At 40.1% G+C, this 20,986-nt stretch overlaps 1 protein-coding gene across 2 annotated transcripts in view; it reads right to left on the bottom strand.

Moving 5' to 3' along the window:
* ken (zinc finger and BTB domain-containing ken and barbie protein) overlaps positions 1 to 14,008 on the bottom strand; it is a 40,070-nt gene extending 26,062 nt beyond the window's left edge. The window contains exon 1 of one of the 2 annotated variants that reach the window (XM_028181161.2): positions 13,878 to 14,008. Coding sequence is in view for 1 of the 2 variants with exons in the window: in XM_028181160.2 (XP_028036961.1) it covers positions 8,955 to 9,025 (71 nt within the window). In the remaining variant the exon portion in view is untranslated. Of the gene's footprint in view, positions 1 to 8,954; positions 9,290 to 13,877 lie in introns of those variants that run through there. The other variant, XM_028181160.2, reaches the window with a different exon arrangement.
* Between the last annotated feature and the right edge of the window lie 6,978 nt (positions 14,009 to 20,986).

Raw genomic sequence — 20,986 nt, 5'->3', positions numbered from 1 at the left:
TCTTCAAACCGAAACGCATTACTGTTTCACGTCAGAAAATAGGCAGGGTGGTGGTACCTACCCGCGCGGACTTACAAGAGGTCCTACCACCAGTTTGGGCGGGACAGTCCCGCTTTCGGGAATTCTGTCCCGCTGTTCCCAGCTAAGCCGACATAGTCCCGCTTTTGCAAACAGACCAAACGATAAATTTATTTAAATAAATTAAATATAAATAAATCATGTACCCACTGAGCTCCACGCGTATCTAAAAACAAGAATCGATATTTTGAAACAAATTTGTTCAGCCGACAAATACAAAAAAACTACTTAAAATCAAACCATTACTGGGGGTTAATAAGTCATGTCTAGTAACTATTTTGTGCTTTGATTAATTGTGTTATTCTATCTTCTATAATAAAATACTTGTAAGACACTAAATACTTTTTTATTATATATTTGTGGATGTCCCGCTTTTCCAAAAAAAATGGTCACGTTATATTATATACCACAGTATCATATTTATATTATAACATAATTGAGATTTCTTTATTCACGAATATCGAAAGTGCCTCTTCATATATTATAGCCATTGTAGCTATTGTAGCAGCTTTAGTTTGAAAAACTCATTGGTCGATAGAAAATTAATGTGTTTTTTTATTTATTTACTATCGTAACGTGAAAAAGTTATGAATGAAAATATGTAATAGCGATAAGGAAATGTTACAATGAAAGTGATTATGCAACTTTCATTACGGCGGAGTCGATGGCTCTTATCAAAAAAATTCAGTCATAATATTACTGACCTACCCGTACCGTACGGTGTTCGCTAAAAATACATCTCATACAATTACGTACGTTTTCGTTCATGATCTTTTTGTTTTAGTGAGCGTTGATCGGTTCGCACTAGGGTTGCGCCTATTCTCGATCCACGTGCGGTACGCTCATGCCCAGAGTGGGGGCGTCGGGGAAATCGCAGTGTGCGTGTCCCACACTCTAGAACCCGCCCTACTCCGGATGCTAACGCAGATTTGTGCCGTGAATGTACTGCTCGAACTGATAGCCGAACGTTATCTGTCACTATTCAATGCATGACCGTGTACCAGTGTGCGTTATTGTTTTACGGAACCAGGGGCCTTTAAATTATTTTACAACCAGCTAGCCCACTTATCGAATCGACTGTACACAATTACGTGCAATCAGATTTTATGCATAGATGAGAATTTTTACTGCTCGCTCTGTGAGACTGATCGTAATTAATTAATCGACGTGATCAAGGTCGTGGTGCACGATGATGGTTATGTGATGTTAACACGAGTGTACAGTGATGTAACTGAATTAAATCCAGTAGCAACCTTGACTAGCGTTGGCGGCAAATTGAACTGAGAAGGGCTACATTTCGTATAGCCTTTGCCTATAAATTGTATATGTCCAACGCAAGGGTAACCGCTCAATAAACTAATAGATCGAATCATTCTGGCCTTTGATGATCGTAATGACATTTTATATTAATAAAATTTAAAATTCTATTCCTTTTCAAATTTATTGACTCGTCGACCTCATGAAAGTTGGGTTTGTATGAAAGCGGAAGCGTTACGTATTATATCGGCGCGAGGAGATGATCGAAGGTGAACCGGTGAAGGACTTCCGAGAGGAATAAAGGATGAACCCTAATTGAGGTGGGGTTTGTTTGTGTGCGTGTTTGAAATCGAACGCGGCGCGTGTGAGCGTTGCGTGTGCGCAGACTAGCCGATAACAATAAACTATTTCCGAAGTGACCCAGTTCGGACGTCCTTCGGTAATTTGTACTGTGAACGGGAACAAGAAAGGGCTCAGAGCAATTTGACAATAACCATAACATTTTTATGGTATCCGAACAATAAATTCCTACCTTTGCTTTGTAGTTACGCCGCTTCTATTGTTAGGTATGTTTATTAAAAAAAAAAAAACCTTGAAGTTTGTTTTATTATTCGCTGTTACTTTCGAAATAACGCATTCGGTTCGATTTTAATAACACAAACATTTAAATGTCAACGATGAGATGGTATTTCTCGCCGAATGTTCGACCAAATTGGTGCTTGTTAACTGTGCTAATAGAAGAAGGAAAACGACCGAGGTTAAAAAACATTAAAACGCTATTAAATAATGATTAAAACAAAAAAAAATAAGAAGCTAATGGCCCTCTCTAAGAGTTTTGTTCCGCTGTTACTTCAGTTGCACAACGGCGGCCGCTGACAAATGTATCGGGCCCTTTGATAACGTTTTTAAAAATTCAGTTCAATGTCAAATGGAACGCAGAACTATGAAGAAATTCATTGAGCGATAAAAAGTTGAGACATTTTTAGTTGGATGGGCGTATCGTGCGCCGACGGCCGAATACGTATTTCTGAGAAAATGTTTATATGTCGACGTTGCAAGGAGCAAATGTCGATTGCGCAATTGAGTGGCGCGGCTCGGGCGTTAGGATTTTACGAATGTTTGTGTTCCGAAGCTGTAAACCTAGTTTGTACACTAACCGAACACTTAAACTCTGTCTAACAAAGGTTTATGAACGCGACCAAAACATGTTTTTCGAATTTTCATTTGTCTAATCGCTAAAGTTGTAATGCAGTGAGTAGGTTTCTTTATCTTCCTAAAGTATCGCATTGCTACTAACGATAATCCTACTATTAATATTAATGCGAAAGTTTGTAAGAATGTATAGATAATAATATGTTTGTTACTCTTTCACGCAAAAACTACTGAATGGATTTTGATGAAACTTTACAATAACATAGCTTATACGTCAGATTAACACATCGGCTATAATTTACAAATATATATTGTGAATTACCCAAAATATAATGATAATAATCTATATCTATGTGCATAAAAATGAATTGCTGTTCGTTAGTCTCGCTAAAACTCGAGAACGGCTGGACCGATTTTGATCTTGAATTACTTGTGGCAGTCCAGAGAAGGTTTAAAAGGTAGATAAATATGGAAATTTGAATGATGAAAACAATTTTGTTTTTCCTTTGATGTGTCCCCCGTCGGACGGATTCCTTTTATTTGTTTTAAGTTTTTTTTATACAAAAGTTTAGGTCTTTTATTTATCGATTGAGGCACTACGAAGTCTGCCGGGTCAGTTAGTAAATAATAAAATTATATGTTCCTGAAACGAAGAGAGGGCGTGTCGCTAGTTTATTTACAAAATCTTCCTAGTGTGCAACAATAGTTCATTGTAGATATTATTAAAATTAAACGTTATTTCCTGGTATTATAATAGGAGTCGATTGCACGGAGCGACCTAATTACAACGATCGAATACAATACGCAAACAAGTGACAAACAGATTACTCCTGCAAATATAGGTCCCTTGATACGTCGTTAATTGGTTTATGCAAACTGGGAAAAAGATCTAGTTTCACGACACGTGTACGCGATAAACACACGTACCGACCGCCGCCAGGAAGTTTAGTTATAATATTCGATTTGAATAATATAATTGTTATCGTAAATAAATGAATATGATGTTTGACAACGTTGACATTTACACAAATCAGCTCCGCGCTTTCTCATAATAACAGCCGCTTATAAGATTTTCAATCCAATAAGATTTAACTTCGTTTCTTTTTTTTCCTATCTATGCTGATTGATAGCCTTGAGAGGCTATATCAGCTTCGGCCTTACGTGTAGGTGAGCTCATGGGGCTCAAACCGGAGAGGTGCTAATACTGGCCCTAGCAATAGTAATGCTTCGCAGAATCTACCACCGGGTCGGAAACGCGACCCACTGAGAAGATCCGGCGAGAAACTCAGTTTATCTCTGGTTTCCCTTCGTAACTGGTGGTAGGACCTAGTTACCACCGCCCCGCCTATTTCTGCCGTGAAGCAGTAATGCGTTTCGGTTTGAAGGGTGGGGCAGCCGTTGTGACTATACTGAGACCTTAGAACTATATCTCAAGGTGTGTGGCGCATTTACGTTGTAGATGTCTATGGGCTCCAGTAACCACTTAACAACAGGTGGACTGTGAGCTCGTTCACACATATAAGCAATAAAAAAAAAACGTATATAAATCTTTCGCCCTTTAACTTCGTATGTACTGTTGGATTGAAGAGTTTTGTGTGTTTAAAAAAAACTTATCTGAATGAATTTAACAGAAATCAGAATCTTATCAAACGGTTAACTTATTTCTTATCTTCTAAAAATACGGTGTCGGTAATCGCCATATTGAAGGTCGATTCGATACATTTATATGCTATAATATGTCGTGTGAAGTTAAGCTGTTAGTTACGAACCGGTAATGTTTCATAACACAAGTAAAAATCAAGGTTTTCTTTTTGGTATTTATCATAATATTTCATTGGTTAAAAAAATAATAATAATTCTTCATTTTCGTCGTTCGCGTCGTTATTATAATGAACTTTTAATGAATCTCAAAATGACTTAGCAGTAGAAAAGTTCAAGGGGATAGTATGATATTTATAATCGACATCCGTGATGTTAATGCATTGAATGTTTTGCTTTCAAATAATTTATCGAATGAAGTAAATTTTAAATCAGTGACCCACATTTTATTTTGTTCCCTTCGATAAGTTTCTCAATTCGACCTATTTCATTGTTCTTTCATGAATAATGGCCAAGAATGAACCTCCTCAAGGATAGCTGTTTTTATGTGAATATGAAAATTGAAGTTTTTTCTTTCGTTTTGTTTTTGTTTTTCTGATATTTTAAAGATCTCGGAAACAGTATCTACGTAAATTATTATTCTCAGAAATAAGTTTATTTCCGCTACCTTTTTTTGATACGTTTTTATTAGCACGGTCTCTGTATATCTGTTAAACTATCTATGTAATGGAATCTTTTTTTTTCTACTATGTTGATAGCCTTGAGAGGCTATTTCAGCTTCGCCTTGATGTGTAGGTGAGCTTACAGGGCTCACGGAGTGTTGCTAACACTGCCCCTAGCAAGAGCAGTGCTTCGCAGAATCTACCACCGGATCGGAAACGCGACCCAAAGTGAAGATCCGGCGAGAAACTCAGTGGGCTATGTCTGTGAGTTAATTTACTCATCAAGCCCTTCGTCGTAAGCAACGGTTTCGGCGAGAACGGTGACCGGTGCTTGAGGTACCTAAAAGCACCAGGACTCTTTTAATGCAATTTTCAGCGATATCAAAATTGACCTGAAAAATTGGGACGCGTATGAAGGACCGATGGCAATAGAACAATATTAATAATAATAATAAAATATTATGTTGATATTATTATTGCTCTAGATTTATGGGCGAGCTCACCTGGTCACCTGGTGGTAAGTTAAGTGCTAACTAGAATCTATTGACATCACAACGTTAGGGTAGAATATGGTGAAGACCAATATGATGATATTGGTCTTCACGCATGCAGTGTTTAATTAGATTTTTAATATAGTTTAGGACATAGGAATGAGAGCTATTCTTATTTATTTATTTTACTGAGAAAACCGAGTATAACTGAAATACGTATTGTTTATTTTTATTGCGTAGTTGAATGAACGAATTTGACCTACCCGCTGTTTATTGGTTATCTAACCCGACAGACCTCACTACGTGAATCCATCTACTTTGAGACTTGAGTTCAAAGTCTCAACTGTATTGTTTGACGGAACAAAATATAATCATTACACTCATTCAGTGTTTTAACCGAAAAAGTAAAATTGAGAAGGGTATCTTTGGCTAATTTCGTACGAGTGGTGGGAGATTCACAATTAAATCAATCTATAAAATGTCTGTTATTGTTTAACTCGTGACGTGCTAATAATAATTATGTGACTAGCTTTTGCCCGCAACTCCGTCCGCGTGGAATATTTACTTTGGCATAAAGCTAAATTTTACTCCCCACTTCATTTACGTAGAAAGTGAAAATATTTATGAATTGTAGAATCTAAAGGAGCTATTTAAACCCTTATTTTGAAACATTATTTATTGGTGTTTCACTTGTATTGGTCTTACCATGATGTTATATAACCTATAGCCTTCCTCAATAAATGGGCTATCTAACACTGAAATATTTTTTTAAATCGGACCAGTAGTTCCTGAGATTAGCGCGTTCAAACAAACAAACTCTTCAGCTTTATAATATTAATATAGATTGTTATATTCCCATGCGAAATATTTCACCGCTTCTAAATCTATCAGAGAAATGAACTTGGCCCATCACTACCCGTGTGCCGGCGTGTGCCCTTTGAGTATAGTTCTAGTGCCAACGGTACTGTTACATTGACATATTTCTGTACAGGGTTCGTAAAGATATACATATATAATGTGATAAGCATCAAGAAATTCGATAAACGAAGATGCGATTTTAAGTTTCATAATTGCTTTAAAAAATTATATTATAACTAGCTGACCCGGCAGACTTCGTAGTGCCTTAATCGATAAATAAAAGACCTAAACTTTTGTATAAAATAAAACTTAAAACAAACAAAAGGAATCCGTCCGACGGGGGACACATTAAAGGGAAAACAAAATTGTTATTTTTATTTAATTCCGAGCTATTATTTTCATATTTATTTAAGCCTTCTCTGGACTTCCACAAATAATTCAAGACCAAAATTAGTCAAATCGGTCCAGCCGTTCTCGAGTTTTAGCGAGACTAACGAACAGCAATTCATTTTTATATATATAGATTTTCAAAATTAACTTTCCATTTTATCGTTGTTTCTGTTACAAATAAAAGTAAAGGATCTTTTGAATTCAATAAAAATCATCTTACCTAATCAAATTAACAAAATTTAATGGTAGAAAACATGTGTTTCGATCGATGAATGCCCAATGATTCTGATAAAATAGTCGCATCAGGAAAGGTTTGTCCAAAGAAAATTTAAAGAGGAAAACTTAAGAATTTCGAGATTGCTCAATTCTCTGGTTATAAAAATGATTAATATCTACACATAAATATTAATAACCTAATTTTATATATTCGCCGATGAATATCTATGAACCATTTGCACCAGTTATGAATTTCTTAATTTGATTAGAATTTATTAGTAAGCGTTCTTTCCGCTCTGAGTTTTAGCCTTGAGTCTTTATGAGAACACGCATCCAAAGTTTATTCTGTGGTTACAAAGCTGCTGTCTCGCGAGTCACTCCCGAGATTTTGATTAACTGATCGACTAATTCTTCAGTGGTTTTTGCGCAATGAGTTCATTCGATACGATTTACTAAATCGTTTTTTATTGCTTCCATGAAATCGTATCGTGTATTTACTTAAGACTCCTTATATGAAACGTTTACGATAATGTAATTCTATAATATGAATTATTTTACATGAACATTTAAGAAGGAAGATACATCACGTTTTTTTATTTGTATTTATAATTTTTATTCTTATTTTTCCGTTCAACAAAAAAAATTATTACGTAAACTGGTTTGAGCATTTATTTTTTACGTATAACGAAATAAAGATTAACGGAAAACAACATGTTGAATGCGGAAATATTCGAATACGACAACACAGAGATAGCTGGAGTAAAGATCTCAAATAACAAAACAAGTATTATAAATGTGTGTGTTACCAAAAAAAAAAAAATACTATCTCGAAAACGATTATTATTGAAGCCTTGAATCGGTAATTAATGACAATTCCGATAACCCTGATGATTAATAGAATTTAATAACTATAGACATTCAAACTAATTTAATTTGTTTCTACGTTCAATTTTGATATTCAGGAAACGAAATTATTCCGAAAAACAAGAGATATATCGACGATGAACAAAAAATACTATGTGATTGAGTGTGATTTGCATTTCTCATGAAATTGTTTTGATTAAATTATAATGTTCGTTCTTCACAATGAAATGAGTTAAAATAAATACGAGCTATGCTTAGGAAGAGATAATTAATTGAACAAATTATGTTAATGACTTCAATTTTGTTGTTGAAGTAGTTATGAAGGTTTTTTCTTTTCGTTTTGTACCTACAAGATGTATATTTGAACTCTAATTATTCTTTTCGTTTCGTTTATTGTAATTTTTTGTTGAATACAAAAACATTTTTGGCAGAATACGTAGATATGGAATTAACGCAGTATTTGAAGATAAATTTTTGTAGATAAAAACAATGCAAATCAAATAGGTAACTTGATATCTTTTTTGTAAATGTCCAAATAAAAACCAACATTTATTGGTTTCATGTTTTCTTAATGACAGTCATGCTTAATCGACTTAAGGGTTACTGAATCCAACAGGCAGCAAAACATCGCCTCCCACTTTGACATCGAAGTCTCAGTTGCATTTGTAAATTGCATTGGAACGATTGCCATTGACTATGGAGAGTGGAACGCGTGGTGGCTTTGCGACAGAAATATGCAACCGTGCCAAACCTTGCCGGCCCAGAACACGCCCTACCACCAGTTGATATAAACTTTTTAAACACTAAAGATGTTGAAGTTTCTAGTATATGTTCTCATAAATTAGTGAGTCATGTAAACATTAAAACTGTAATGTGTACTTTTCACTTTTGTAGTAGTTTTATTTGCTTTGAAACAGCGTAGGTATTATGAATACGTACTTAAAACGTTTAGAACAAATTTTCATTTTTGTGTGTCGTGTAATTTAGTGTATCGAACGTTTATTGTATGAAAAACTGCAAGTTTAATTTTCTCAAATAAACTTCAATAGTTGCTATTTTGTATATTCACTAACAATTTTACCGTGTTAAAACATTTAGTGTCTTTAATAGAAGCGAAATGAGGCGCGAAAAGACGCGCGAGCGCAGTTCCTTTATTTCGCAAACCAGCGTCTAATGTGAACCTATTAACCTCTTCGCTGACGAGGCTCGCAAGCGAAGGCGAGAGGCGGATGAGGCGGCGAATAGTGCGTTCATTAGACACAAGGTTGTACTGACCGTCCCATCGGCTCGAGCACAGCGGCTACCGGGCCGATGACGCCCACACATACATGCCCGCGCATCCTCACATACCTACAAATTTAAAGGTAAACAAACAAAACGACCTTACCTTGCCAACTGTAGCGCACTTCTATTAGTAATCTCATTGTATAAATTCAAAAGAAGGTTACTATCAAACATATTAGCACTTTATCACAGCCATATTCACACAAAATACAAATAATAAAAACATTAAACTATCCGAAGCACCAGCGCTACGATCACAGAGAGGATAATCACAACGTCCAATCCTAGGCACGTCCGTGCGCGAGCGACGTCAAATCAAACTGGTCCGGTCAAAATGACGAAAGTGAAAACATCGCACGCACAGAAAAAAGGTTGGCGCGGTACAGTCCTTGCAGGCCAGGCCGCCTCTCGCGCGGGCTCTAGTGACACACTAACTGCGAGCCGCGCGTATCGCCCGTCGCCTATATAATGAAGCGCTCCGAGCCTCAAACTTCAAACGTTAGCGGACGGCACAAAAAGAAGATGCCCCGCAACGGTAGCTAGGAAAGATTGAACACAAAGAATGGCGACACGTGCACACACGTGGGCGCGTGTGCGTGCACGTGCTGTCAATGTGTGCGAGAGATAGGCGGCCGCAGGAAACTCCGTTCTCTTCCACTAGGAAAGACCTTGGATATGAATCGGCACGTTGCAATGTGTACCGCCATCGCCTACGCCGTCGTTCACAACCTCCAATCTATGTACAGATCTAACGATGCTTCCAGTTAACTTGCTTGCTTTCGATATCGTCGTTGTCAAACCAAAATCTGCTATGTACAAAAACTCTATTTTGAATTAACGAGTAAAAACATTTTCGTATAAATTTTTATATGAAGGTGAATTTTTAAGAACTACATCAAATGAAAGCTATATATAAATATTAAAGCTATAGACACATAACAATTTTTTTTATACGGTAGATAGGGCTGTGAACTATACGAAAAGGTCAGAAAGTAAAAATCTCTAAAAGTGCACATAGCAGATTTTGCGTTTGACAACAACGATATGCCAATCGATGGACGAAAACAAAGAACCAACAAACAGGTCGAAAGTAAATATTGTGTATTGTAATAGTCAATACCATGTTTAATGAGTGTGGCTTCAAATATATAATATAGCTTTATTGTCGGAACGAGCGGCAGCCGTTGGGACAAATAGTGTAATTGCTGCCGATGACAACGATGATGCAACGAAAGTTGATAATGCTATTAGCAATTTGACACGTATTTAGCGTGGGTGGCCACTGAGAAATGAAGATTATGTCGCAATTTAAGAAGTGGAAGACGTCCGAGATAAAGAATTTAAGTAGGTCGTTAGAAAAATCTTTAGCATTGGTTATAAAAGAGTTATGTTGTTTACTACAAAGGCGATAGAAACAGCCGCTCTTCAAAACATCATCGGAAATCATAAACTTAAATTCCAACGAATTTAATGAGTATTCATTTCTTACAATTTTCGCGTTGAACTTTACCTCTTCAACGTAATGACAGGATATAAATTAATATACCCAAACCCAAAGTTACATCTGTATAAGAAAATTGTTTACCAATAACCATTTAATATTTAACGTTTTAAAGAATCCTCAATGGAACAAGACTATTTAGTCCTCTAAAAGTTAAAACTTGATACATTCCAAAAAACGGTAGATATAAGTTCAAACTTTTGAGTCATTTTATCGAATAAAGTATTGTTCTTCATTTTCATACGTCTGATGTTTTATTAATTTTTTGTTAATATGGGTGGACGAGTTCACGGCTCACCTGTTGCCAAGTGATCAGCGGAGCCCATAGACATCAACGACACAAATTCCACCAGCCACTCTGTACGTTTGGACGTGATTTTTGAATCACAGTTTTTCAGTACAACGGTTGCCTCACCCTTAAAAGTGAAACGCATTACTGCTTCACGGCAGAAATAGGCAGCAAGGTGGTGGTACCTACCCGTGCGGACTCACAAGACGCTCTACCGTCAGTAATAAAAATTCCTCGTGATCTTTACATGTCATACAAGCACTGATTGCATGAATTGTAAATAAATAAAACAATGATTTTACTTCAGATGAGTAGATGAGCTCACTACTATCTATGAGATCTATCGTTATGTGGTTATCGGATCGCACAGGTATCACAACGTAAATTATTTTATACGTATCGACGTACGCATAGCATCTAATACTACCTTTAAAACCGGATCGCGTCTTTTGCTTCATGGCAAATATGGCTAGTAACAGACGAAGAAAAGAATTTGGTAATAAAGGATTTTTTCGAAATATTAAGATTCATTACTTTTATTGTTAATCAATCTAATTCAAAGAGAGCTTTTTAGTGAAATTCAACTTGACTGAAACAATGAACATTTTTGGTAATTAATTTTACTCTTTACAATATTACTTTATCTTCATATTCTTAGTATATGGCCCGAATAAATGTTGCTTTTTCCTACCTAATTTGGTAACCTTAGAGGGTTACGCCGAAAACCCAAGGAAATGGAAGCTGATGGTACAAAGAGCCACGAAGGGCTTTCAGGGACACGACCTTCAGCAATGAAGTATGCGACTAAGAAGAAGCAGGGCTATGCCGGCGTAACTTGACTAGTAGGTGAGCTCACGGGGCTCTAGGACTTTGCTAACACTAGCCGTAGCAAGAGCAGTACTTCGCAGAATAAATGATCCAATGTTGTACGAAGTACTAAAACGTACAAGAGTATCGGGTTCCGTTTTCGTAATGGCTTTCCACTTTCGTTTCCACACTCATTGTCTAACGAACGCTCACGTTGGATAACCCAGTGAATTTCTTCCAAAGATACAACATTACGCAACACGATCTCCATCTGTGTGAACAGCCTTAATTGCTGCCTGTGTTTGACTCTTAATTTAATTTTTGTTATTGAAATTTTATTTTGTAACAAAGTGAGCGGTTCCCACATCTTCGTGAATGTTTACTACGCCTCGTTATTGTCTGTCGTTATTGTATAGTTATGTTTTAAAATTAATATCTAACATTTTATCGAGAAGTAAATGATTTTATTGATGGCGATTATTTATAGTTAATAGTGCTTAGTCTTGCTTGTGAGTATCCATTTATCATAGCATTTGAAACAGACCTTTTCGTTGCAAAACAATGGTTCGTTCACGGTTTTGCGAAATATCTCTATTCAAGTTAAGCATGATCATTGATGGAAACGATACACTTTTTTAGTTTATAAATAAGCATGGAATCAGGTTATTATTTTATATTTGTGTATAAGGTAGTTTAAAATGAGTTTTTTTGTTAAAAACAAGATCTATTTTACTGAAACACCATTACTTGTATCTTTCTTTCAATTCTTAAATGGTGCTTACCATAAATTAGTAATAGAAAGTAATTACTATACATAAAATAATATGTTGCACTACCCGATGTGTCGGCTACCAATGGAAAATGATACAAACAGATTTAGTTAATAGAACATAATAAGTTCTTTTGAAATTAGCACTTAAAACAGTCATTGCATTTTTAGTACACTGTCATCCAATATTTTTATTAAGTGTATTAAATTTGTTTATGATACTAAGGCGAAGTCACCAGCGAGATAGATTGGGATGCGCGCCATCCGCGACCGGCAAAAAACTTTCTCTGAAACATTTCTCCGAGGTGAAAGTTAAAGTATATGGCATTGTACTTTTGTCACTGGGCTAATCACGAACGTTTATCATAAATCTTATTCCTGACATTTAAAGACACGCCCACCGATATTCGAGTTTGAGAATGAAAGTTTAGGCTGTAGTCGTGCGTGCGATTGCGCAATGGGCTTATCTTGATAACTGACTTGTGTTTAGAAAGGGAGAAGCGAATTTGTCGTTTGCAATGAGTCGTTTTAGCTAAAACCGGAGTAAATGACTCACACGTTTATCAAGATTCCAAAGGCATGAACGAAATTAGAGCTGTAATTTAGCTTCATCATTAATTACCACCATTATCGTTTCTTCAAAAGATGATATTGGTGGTGGCACTTGTTTTTTCTTTATCACATATGATTCTTTGAACTGCACTAGTATGGTTGTTGTCACAGTTACAAATGACCATTTTAGTAGCGCAAACAAAATCGTACGTAAATAAAATAAGCCGGAATGACGTACAAATTAAATTTCCACGTACAACAATGACGAGAATTCCTGTTCGACGAAATAAGATTCGTCAATCGACTTCAATTATATCATCGGTATCGTGTCTTGTATAATTCCGATTGGATTCGGCTATCAATTATGTTCGTATAGATCGCGTGAAAGTGTTTTCGGACTGAACAACTGAGTGTGATGCTGTATGCATCCGCGTGTACCATTGGATCCGTCACGATCGGCCGTGTCTGCCATTTATTAATATTAAACGAAAATTCGTTATCCAACTGGCCTTGGACGCTGTTCCTTTCAGTTCTACTTAACGATGAGAGTTTCTCGAAGCGTGCTCTTAATAGCAACATTAACTGGCTTGTTGTCATGGCAACCGTTCCGCGGCAAGTGCTCACTGAACATCGACCATGATACCGATAGTATGGTATCACGAGGTAAAATCGTATTTCTGTAAAATGTTACTTTCGAAAGAAAACATGGTATGTCCGAAGGTTTTGTAACAATAATTCTCGTCGTAAAGACTCGTCGAGCGAGCCTCGCTGCAGACGTCGAAAGTGAGACCGAGAGGTTGCGCAGGCGCGTTACGAAGTTTTTATTGTCGGCCGCGCGCGAAATCACTTGAAAGTTGTAATGTCCTTGGTTATTTCACTTCTTTATTTGTTGTGTTTCCGACACCCGAGCCGAAGTTCAGTCGGCGGTGACGCCAATTGTACGCTTTGAACGTATCGGTTATACTAAATCCCCTTCACTGCGATCTCTGAAGTTGCGATTTTGGTCCGAACGAAAGATTGCAAATACCACCTTTTCGTTTTAAGGTTTCGTCGGCGAAGTAAAGTATGCTTAAATTTAAGATTTGTATAGAGCTGGTATGTGTCTTACCAAGGTATTATGTTAGAGGAAAATCCGTGGCAATCCTGGGTGCGTGCGTACAGGAGCGCGCGGCGGTTTCCCGGCGCTTGCGCCACTTCCCCACTTGCGACACGCTTCCTGCGGGAGAGTGCGAGGCCGCGCGAGAGTTCCGCGCGCAACTTGTTGCACAACGTTTATCGGCGACCCGGTTTCGTCTTTCGTCGCGAGTATCACTCAAACTAAATCCTGCGATGCACTATTGTTGTGTCACTGTAATCCTGGCGGAGTTAGCGGCGCGGGCGGCGTTCGACCGGGATGGGAGCTTGTTCGGCGTATCGGCGCGACGGCGCTGCGGGCCGCGGGCGCCGGGCGAGTGGCGCGCGCGCTCCACGGCGCCGCTCTCGGTTGCGCCACACTCGAAAGTAAAAGTGAGCGGCGAGGGGCGCGGCGGCACATTTCTCCCACTTTCGCTGCCGTGATTCATTCCTCGCAGCGTCAAGGTCGCTTCCCGCAACTCCTGCGCTACACCGCCACTCCTCCCGGTCGGCTGGTCACGTTGCGTGCTGTTTTACATGCGACGCGTTGACTGACTGCTACCAAAGGCTGGTAATGCCCGTCACTCGCCGCTATCCCAACTCCTTATTAATAATACTTTGTATTTTTTTTTGTTGCCGTATAGGCAGACGAGCATACGGCCCACCTGATGGTGAGTGGTTACCGTCGCTCATGGACGTCAGCAATGCCAGAGGCAGAGCCAAGCAGCTGCCTACCGTTTAATACTCTCCACAAGCCTCGTTCGAAGAAAGACATGTCATAGCGCTCAGGAAACACCGTGGAGAGGAGCTCATTCCATAGCCGGATGGTACGTGGTAAAATTTTAATTTGCGAAATTACTGGTGGTAGGACCTCTTGTCAGTCCACACGGGTAGGTACCACCGCCCTGCCTATTTCTGCCGTGAAGCAGTAATGCATTTCGATTTGAGGGGTGGGGCAGCCGTTGTAACTATACTTGAGACCTTAGAACTTATATCTTAAGGTGGGTGGCGCATTTACGTCGTAGGTATCTATGGGCTCCAGTAACCACTTAACACCAGGTGGGCTGTGAGCTCCTCCACCCATCTAAGCAATAAAAAAAAGTGTTGAACGGTGCCGTACTTAAGAGGCGGCAGTCCCGCTGTGTGGCTTCAAACTTCAGAAATGTCAGTTATCACATGTTATGTGTCCGTCATGTCAGAATTCTTTGTTATGAATCTAATTAAAATGTATTAGAAGACAAGCTATTGAAAGTAGGAAGTGTTCACTTTCTAAGGCATAAAGTTCAAATGTCGAGATGGGTTGTCGCGCTGAATGAAGTGAAAATGATTAACAGTCACCGATGATGCAAGTCGCGACTATGTACACGAAAAACCTCAAATTAACTAATGTAAGAAGGCTTGTTCATATGTAACGCGGTAGATAGTGAGTAGATATGCGTATTTTACGCCACTGCGCAACGATGCGTGTCTGAAAAGACGTGAGCTCATAGTGGCGCTTACAACATTGTGAAAGCGATTAGACATGAATGATGAATACATTCTAAAGGGACCAAATTCGTGTAGTAAATTAAATTCTGTTTTCAAAAAGTGATTTTTTAATAAAGACAGCTTGTCATCACGCAGGGATCGAGTTTTGGTTCGAATTATTATTAACTGTGCATGAAGCCAGAAAAACTCTGTTTACGAAACCATTTTCCTTCCGAATCAACTTATAAATAAACAGCCACAATTGTTAAGCATGTTATGCAAATATAAACAATATGTGTGTATGTATAAACAGAGTATCGTAGAAAGTTGAGCTCAACGCGATAGGGCACGAAACATTTGCAAATCCATTCACAATTCAACTTAAAGGCTAATACGTTCTCCCCGATTCACTTCGATTTATATTAATAATTTAACATTTATTTAAAAGCAGATAGATACAGCTATCATTTACTAGCTGACTAGACTGTGAAGTTTTAGTTGTGAACGTGTGAATATTAACGCTATTAACTAAGACCATGAGATGACGCTTTCGACAAGCGGGAAAACTAAAGTATTCGACATGTAATAAAATGTGGAAATTGTGTTGTAAATACGAACATTAAAAAAAATTAGGAGAGTCAGTTTCATCTGTTTTTTTTTTATCGCTTAGATGGGTGGACGAGCTCACAGCCCACCTGGTTTTAAGTGGTTACTGGAGCCCATAGACATCTACAACGTAAATGCGCCACCCACTTTGAGTAATAAGTTCTAAGGTCTCAAGCATTGTTACAACGACTGCCCCACCCTTCAAACCGAAACGCATTACTGATTCACAGCAGAAATAGGCAGGGCGGTGGTACCTACCCGCGCGGACTCACAAGAGGTCCTATCACCAGTAAATGCTTAGATGTATGTACAAGCTCACCAACCATCTGGTAACTAGTATATATTTTTAGATGAAGAGGAAGAGGTAGACTTTTTTCCCTACCTAATCGCTGGTAGCCTAAGAGGCTATTCCTAGTTCGCGCGGACCGTTAGGTGAGCTCACGGGCTCAACCTGAGAGAATTGCTAACACTAGACCTAGCAAGAGCAGTGCTTCGCTGAATCAACTACCGGATCGGAATCGCGACCCACAGAAAAGATCCGGTGAGAAAGTCAGTGGGTTAAGAGGTATATACCTAAGAAAAAATTGATGAATTTGCTGAATGACGATATGGTGATAGAGGAGTTTTTTTTTTTTTTATTGCTTAGATTGGTGGACGAGCTCACATCCCACCTGGTGTTAAGTGGTTACTGGAGCCCATGGACATCTACAACGTAAATGCGCCACCCACCTTGAGATATAAGTTCTAAGATCTCAGTATAGTTACAACGGCTGCCCTACCCTTCAAACCGAAACGCATTACTGCTTCACGGCAGAAATAGGCAGGGTGGTGGTACCTACCCGCGCGGACTCACAAGAGGTCCTACCACCAGTATAGAAGGAGAAAACATGTTGCGCCGACCCCAGGTGACTGGGAGAAGGGCGGGAGAATGATGATTTCTAGGCGAATTTCACTGCCTGTTTTGATATACAAGCTCGTGTTATCGATCGGATAAGTTCCAATTGTATTGTATTATATTATGGGCTTAGAGCGGAACAGATGGGCGTTGTGCCAGCAATAGTAACTCCTTTTTATGCCTCCCTTTTTAGTAGACGAACACACGGCCCGTCTGATGGTAGTCTGAGTGATTTGAAGCCGATGGACATCAGCAATGCCAAGGACACAGCCAAGTCGCTGCCTTCCTTTCTGTTCGGGATCACAATGTGAAGCACAGATTTTTAACCATTCCCTCTTGACATACGTAAAATACAATATTCATTGTACAAAGAACAAAGATTGATTGCTTTGTTGAGTGATCAATCCGTTACAAAAACCGTGTATTTTGACAGCGGTATCAAAAGAGAATTGCGCAATAAAACCTCTCTCTCTCTCTTTCTTTCAAGGCTTTCTACTTTCCAGCTTCTACTGGCAGAGATGACACAACCTATTACTATTTAACTGACTAAAATTAAACGAACAATAAAATTGTATTATAGTGGCGTTTACGACGTTCGAATCAAAATCAGAAAAAATAGCGTGTTCTTTTAATAACACAGAACTTAGCCATACTGGTTGATGCCTAGTCTTTTTTTTGTGCTGAATTGACATCGAATTCCTAATTGTTGTAGTTTTTTATAGTGGGAAATGTATCTTGTTAGGACGTAGTTCAAAGTCTTTTGACTTTTTCATTGATTTGTATATATGTATACATCCTTTAGATTATTTCGTTGAATAAGTCTTATTCTAAAATTGGATTGCGTATAGTTCAAAGTTGCAAACGTGGGTATCTAACCTAAGCCTGTCATTTAGGAATTATTTTTTTTTCCCTACCTATGCTGATAGCCTTGAGAGGCTATTTCAGCTTCGCCCTAACGTTAGTAGGTGAGCTCGCGGGGCTCAACCGGAGAGGTGCTAACACTGACCCTAGCAAGAGCAGTGCTTGGATATGCATTCTTCAATTAACATTTTAGATTTACTTCAATTTTCATGGTAAGAAAATTTAACGGAGACATTTGTTATTGTTTAATCTCTTTATTTTGAGTCGAACACTGTACAGAAATTAAAAATTGAAATGAACGCTCAAAAACAAATGTTATTAAATATAAAATTCACCGGTTACCGTGTAAGCAATCCGTAAACAAACAAAACGAATTGTTTTAATTTCAACAACAAGTCAACAGCGGAACACTTGTGCAATTTATTATTAAACAGGCGAATAGTATAATGAGAGCGCAAAGTGTGGACCCGCAGTCGACATTGAAAGTCGGCGTTGGCTTACGTAACACTAGAAACGGCGACCGAACAACGTATTGAATATCACACGGCCGCACGTGGTCGGCGCACCGTGTCTTCAAGATTACCAGTGGAAGTTGGAACGGGCAAGGCTGGTCTATATACACATTGAAAACTAAAGATGTGTACGTTAAAATCGCGGCTTATCTCTTCCGAATCACGTTTGATCTCTTTGCTGTAACCTCAAACATTAATCGAGACTTAAATTGGCAAGATTGAATCGAAGAAGTTTTAGCTGTTAAGTTTTTATAATTATTTTATTGCCTAGATGTGTGGACGAGCTCACAGCCCACCTGGTGTTAAGTGGTTACTGGAACCCATAGATATCTACAACGTAAATGCGCCATACACCTTGAGATATAAGTTCTAAGGTCTCAGTATAGTTACAACGGCTGCCCCACCCTTCAAACCGAAACGCATTACTGCTTCACGGCAGAAATAGGCGGGGCGGTGGTACCTACCCGTGCGGACTCACAAGAGGTCCTACCACCCGTAATTGAAGTATACACCAGTAAGTGTGTATTAAGATACAATTCTTGAGAATAATGTTAAGCATCTCAGTCTTTTAGCTGGAAAGGTACGTTTTTGACTTCACCCGAGCTGTAAATCGCCTATCTTTTTTTTTTTTTTTTTTCCTACCTAAGCTGATAGCCTTGAGAGGCTATGTCAGCGTAACCCTAACTTTAGTAGGTGAGCTCACGGGGCTCAACCTGACGATGTTGCTAACACGAACCCTAGCAAGAGCCGTGCTTCGCAGAATCTACCACCGGATCGGAAACGCGACCCACTGAGAAGATCCGGCGAGAAACTCAGTGGGCTGTGTCTGAGAGTTAATTTACTCGTCGAGCCCTTCGTCGCAAGCGACGGGTTCGACGAGAACGGTGACCGGTGCTTGAAGTGCCTAAAAGCACCGTTAGTGGATCGGGAGGATCCGAGATGACGTGTTTTGGGCGACGTCGACTGCTTTCCATTCTGTCCGCAGGATCGGGAATGTAGTTACCGGCGGCCACGATGAGAGGGTTCTCGTGTCGTGCCGCTTTATCGAAGTGGCGCATGGACGCCGACTGCAGATACTTACTGATGGACTCTAAGTCCAGGTCGTCATGGAGGTCGACGTTCCTGACGAACCACGGGGCTCCGACGGCTATCCTGCAAAAACGGGATTGAATGATTTGAAATGATTTTAAGTGTATGCGGGCCGCGTGAGCGAACACTACACTTGCATAGGTCATGACGGGGCGTATGCAAGTTTTGTAGAGTGTCACCTTATTTCTAAGGGACATTTTACTTCGCCTACATATCATCGGGTAGAGACGTCCTAGAATGAAGGCGGCACGGTCGCGTACTGTCTTAATGTGGGGGCGGAATGTCATCCTACTGTCGAGGGTGACGCCTAAGTATTTGACCTTCGGGGCCCACGGTATGGGCTGGTCGAACATCGTGATCGGGCGAACGGCGGGGCGGGGTATTGACGCGCCTAGTCGGGAGGGGGATGCTCAGCGTGGTGTTCGGAGGGCGACCCCTTTTGAAGAGCACCGCTGTGCTTTTCGTGGGGTTGATGTCGATGCGCCACTTCCGGAACCACTGTCCCATGGTGGTAGCTGCGGTCTGAAGTCGTCGATGAAGCAACGCCTTCTTCCTACACGAGTAGTAGATGGCGGTGTCATCGGCGAAGAGCGCCAGATGGGTCTCCGGAGACCGGGGTATATCATTGATATACAAACTAAATAGTAACGGGGAGAGGGCGGAGCCTTGCGGGACTCCGGCTGTGACGTGACGGGGTCGGGAACGCGTTCCCTCGACTCGATATCGGAACGAACGGTTCGACAAGTAGTCTCGTATGATGAGCACGAGTCTGTCTGGCACTCCCATGTTATACAGTTTGTATATCAAACCGTTGTGCCAGACTTTGTCGAACGCCTTCGCTATATCGAAAAAGAGGGCTCCTGTCGGAATGGGTTTCCGCCTGTTCAGCCCTAGTAATATGTGCTCCGTGAGGCGGTGCACTTGATGGACGCACGAGTGTCTGGCGCGGAATCCAAACTGCTCGTCTATAAGAATTTTATTCGCGGATACGAAGTCCCAGAGGCGTTTACGAAGGAGCCGTTCGTATAGTTTGCCTATCACCGGGAGGAGACTGATGGGGCGGTAACTCGCGGTTTCGTTCTTCGGTTTGCCCGGCTTGTGTATGCCGATAACGTCCGCTTCTTTCCACGCCGCGGGAAAGATGCAGTTCGTCATAGCAGCATTTAATATGGTGGCCAACATCGTTATCAGTTGGGCTGGTAACAATTTAAGCGCGCGGTTGCGGATGCCGTCGGAGCCGGGAGCTTTCCGTGGTTGTAGGCTATCGATCGCCTCCTTAACCTCGGAAGTGGTAATGGGGGGTAACGCATCCGAGGGCGGCAGGGAAGCTCTGCGCTCGACCTCCCTGTCGACGAACTCGGTGTGTTCGGGGTCCGCGTGTTGAGTGCTGGTGGTGCACTGCTCTTGCAGTGCATCGGCCAGCAACTCTGCCTTGTCATCGTCATCGTAAGCCGGTGATTGGCCTGAGGGGCGTACGAGAGGCGGCATAGTGGCTATAGTTTCGGACTTGAGGGTCCTAGCTAGTCGCCAGTATGCTTGGTGAGTGGGCGCGAGCTCTTCTAAATAACTATCCCAGTTTTCGTTTCGGGCGTCGCTTAAGCGGGATTTGACCTCCCGCTGTAAGCGACGCATCCGAGTCCGGTTTGAATCCGTGGGATATCGATCGTAGGCCCG

This window comes from Bombyx mandarina, chromosome 05, assembly GCF_030267445.1.
Source record: "Bombyx mandarina strain Sakado chromosome 05, ASM3026744v2".
NCBI classification, from domain to species: Eukaryota; Metazoa; Arthropoda; class Insecta; order Lepidoptera; family Bombycidae; genus Bombyx; species Bombyx mandarina.
Note: the sequence above shows the minus strand (reverse complement) of the source record. Positions and strands in the feature narration are given on the sequence as shown.